Source organism: Watersipora subatra, chromosome 10 (assembly GCF_963576615.1).
Source record: "Watersipora subatra chromosome 10, tzWatSuba1.1, whole genome shotgun sequence".
NCBI lineage: Eukaryota > Metazoa > Bryozoa > Gymnolaemata > Cheilostomatida > Watersiporidae > Watersipora > Watersipora subatra.
In genome coordinates this window covers 9,384,348-9,387,629 of record NC_088717.1, presented here as the reverse complement: position 1 = coordinate 9,387,629, position 3,282 = coordinate 9,384,348, and the positions used below count along the sequence as shown (strand labels likewise).

General features: G+C 38.9%; 1 protein-coding gene across 1 annotated transcript; it reads right to left on the bottom strand.

Moving 5' to 3' along the window:
• Positions 1–1,388: 1,388 nt before the first annotated feature.
• LOC137406757 (uncharacterized) lies at positions 1,389–1,814 on the bottom strand. The gene has a single exon (XM_068093367.1). It carries the CDS (start codon positions 1,812–1,814, stop codon positions 1,389–1,391), a length of 426 nt encoding a protein of 141 aa, XP_067949468.1.
• Positions 1,815–3,282: the final 1,468 nt, after the last annotated feature.

Here is a 3,282-nt window from a genome sequence, read left to right as displayed (position 1 = left end):
TTGTTCTCGGCATTTTTCCTGGATCTGTCCAGCAGCAAATATCATATCTACTGTACCCCTGCCAGGCCTAAAACCACACTGCGTCTCTGGAAGAATTTTTTCCGCAACACTGGAGAGTCTATAGGACAAAATTCTAGCTAGAATCTTCCCCGTTATTGACAAGAGGGATATCCCCCTGTAGTTCCCACACATTGTCCGATCTCCTTTTTTGAAGATGGTAACAATCAGTGCATCACGTAATTCATCAGGTATTTTCTCAGTTGTCCACACAAGTGTAAAAAGGCAGTGCAGTTTCTTGGTAAGTTTAGTTCCACCATGCTTGAAAACTTCTGCAGGTATTCCATCAGCGTCAGCAGCCTTCCCCTCTTCATTGCTCAAATGGCGGATTTCGTCTCGACTAGTGTTGGCTCTTCTCCTAGCTGCTGATGGGTTGGCAGCTGTGGGACTTTCTGCAGGACTGGATCAGCTACAATGGATGTTTGGTTCAAAAGATTTGAAAAGTGTTCTTTCCAGCAATCTCTGATGGCATCTTTGTCTTTATGGAGCACACCATTCTTGTCTCGAACAGGTACAGAGCCATGTGACAGAGGACCGTACAGTTTTCATGTCTCTGCAAAGAAATCCCTTGTCTTATTCTGATCCGCCAAGCACTGAAGCTCCTCTGCCTTTTGTGTCCACCAGTCATTCTGCATCCTTCGAACTCGTCGCTGCACATCTGTTCTTATGCTGTGGTATGCCTTCTGTTTCTCCTTGTTTCTAACATCGTTTTGCCAGGCTGCAAATTTAGATCGTTTTTTATTTATAAGTTGTTCTATTTCTAGGTCATTCTCATCAAACCAGTCTTGGTGGTGCCTTTTCGCTTTGCCTAATACCTCCTCGCATGTCTCAGTGATACAGCTCTTTAGCTTTGTCCAAGTCGAGATGACATTTTGGTCATAGATTTCAGCCGATAGTCTCTCATTGATTTTTGTTTGAAAGTCTTTTTTCACATCCGGTTTATTGAATAGATTCACGTTGTACTTTGGCCTTGCTGTCCGTTTAGCACTTCTCTGTTTAGGCTGTAGAGTGAAACTCAGCAGAGTTTTCACCAATCTGTGATCCGTCTAGCAGCTATCTGTTAAGTTGATCGTTTTGGTTACTCTTACATCTGCCAAGTCCCGCTGTTTGGTGATTATATAGTCTATCAAGTGCCAGTGACCGGAGCGAGGGTGCCTCCAGGTAGTTTTCCCTCTATTCTTCTGTCTGAACAGGGTGTTTGTAATCACAAGGTTAATTTCTGCACATTTGGTGAGAAGCATGAGACCATTGTCATTCATACTGCCAAGTCCCTCTTTGCCGATGGCGTCCTTCCATGTTGTGCTGTCCGTACCAACTCTTGCATTAAAGTCTCAAAGAAACACAACCTTGTCGGCTCTAGGAATATGCGATACAGTGTCATCAAGAGCTGAATAGAATAGCTCTTTATCCTCTTGCTCGGCCATCAGGGTCGGAGCATAGGCACTGATTAGTGTTGCTTTCCTGTTCTTACTGATGTTTAGTTGTAAGGTCATCAGTCGATCTGAAATGCCGACAGGAAGATGGTCCATGTGCTTAACAAGCTCATTTTTAACAGCAAAACCTTCTCCATACAGCCTATGATCTTTAGCATCTCTCCCTTTCCAATAGAATGTATAACCACTTCCCACGTCTGTCATCTGGTCCTCATCAGCAATTCTTGTATCCTGTAGTGCAGCAATATCAATATCATGTCTTCTGAGCTCACGTGCCACAAAAGCTGTGCGACGGTCAGGTCGATCACTGCGCTGATTGTCCATGAGCAAGCGTACAATTAACTTACGGTTTATCCCTTAAATCCGTTATCTTTCACTTTGGATGCTTGTTTTGAGGTCTACAAGCTGCAGATACTTGAGTTTCTCTAGACGTGTACTTGAATAAAAACCTGAACAAAGGTGGTATATATATATACATGTATATATATATATACATATATATATATATAAATATATATACATATATATATATATATATAGTGAAACTGTGCTAACTCGACCTTCACGGGACAGAGAGAAAGTGTTCGAGTTATCAGAGCATTCAAGTTATGAGAACACTGTCCCAAGTGCATGTATTTATCAGTATATATATGAACTATACATAAATCAAAAGCATTGATTTCTTGTTGCAAGTTAAGGGATTAAGGGTAAAGTTAACTCTTATGTAATGTTTTAACAATTTTTGTTAAAAAGTATAAATATTTTCCTATTACTTGAGATTCGTTTGTTTGTTTTAGATGATGTGACTGCCAGGACGTTTTCAGATTAAAATAGGCAAAACCTGATCGCAATTGAAACTTTCAGAAAAAAATACATATTTTTTTCTTTTGAGCATTTTAACAAAAACCAGTTTTGCCAATTTTTCTTTCAAGTTTATCTGAAAGTAACCTCGCTTCTCCTTGCTTGCAAATGACCATCTCCAAGCAGATGTTTGGTAAAAGTTGATTTATTGCAAACTTTTAGAAAAATCGTTAATGAAAATATTTTATCGATAGTTGTAATAATGACGCTTAAGAACTACTAAAAGTTGTTGTTTATCTCTATGGCTTGGAATAAATTGATATTCTAAATTGATAACAACCGTCTCAGTAGCTGTTGGGCAAAAAAACTGTTGAAGTTAACAGAATTGAGGTCGAGTTATGTAAAGCAATTTATCATCACGTGGAACGGACCAAGCAAATCCGATCGAGTCAATCATGTGTTCGAGCTATCCGAGAGCAAGTTATCAAGAGTTTTACTTTATATATATATATATATATACATATATATATACATATATATATATATATATATATATATATATATATGCATATATATATACATATATATATATATATATATATATATATATATATATATATATAAATTTGTTTCCTCACCACGGGTACCCATGATGGGTGGTAAATTCTGCTCTAACTCGGGTCTCCTACCAGAGACCTGGGAGTTTGAGCACTCACCTCAAGATCCTAGCTGTTCCCATTAGCGCACTTTTCTGCAACTCACCTGAGTTGATTGTTGTTGGTATTTGGGCAAGCCACATTTTATGCGCCGGTGTTATTGCGCCCAGTGCTATAATGACTACTGGGATTACAGTTGTTCTTACATTCCACCATTTTTCGATCTCTTCTCCAAGAGGGAGATACTTCTCTACCTTTTCTTTTTCTTTGCTGGCTATATTGTAGTCATTGGGTACTGCTATATCTATTATAGTAGCCCTCTTGTTCCCCTTGTC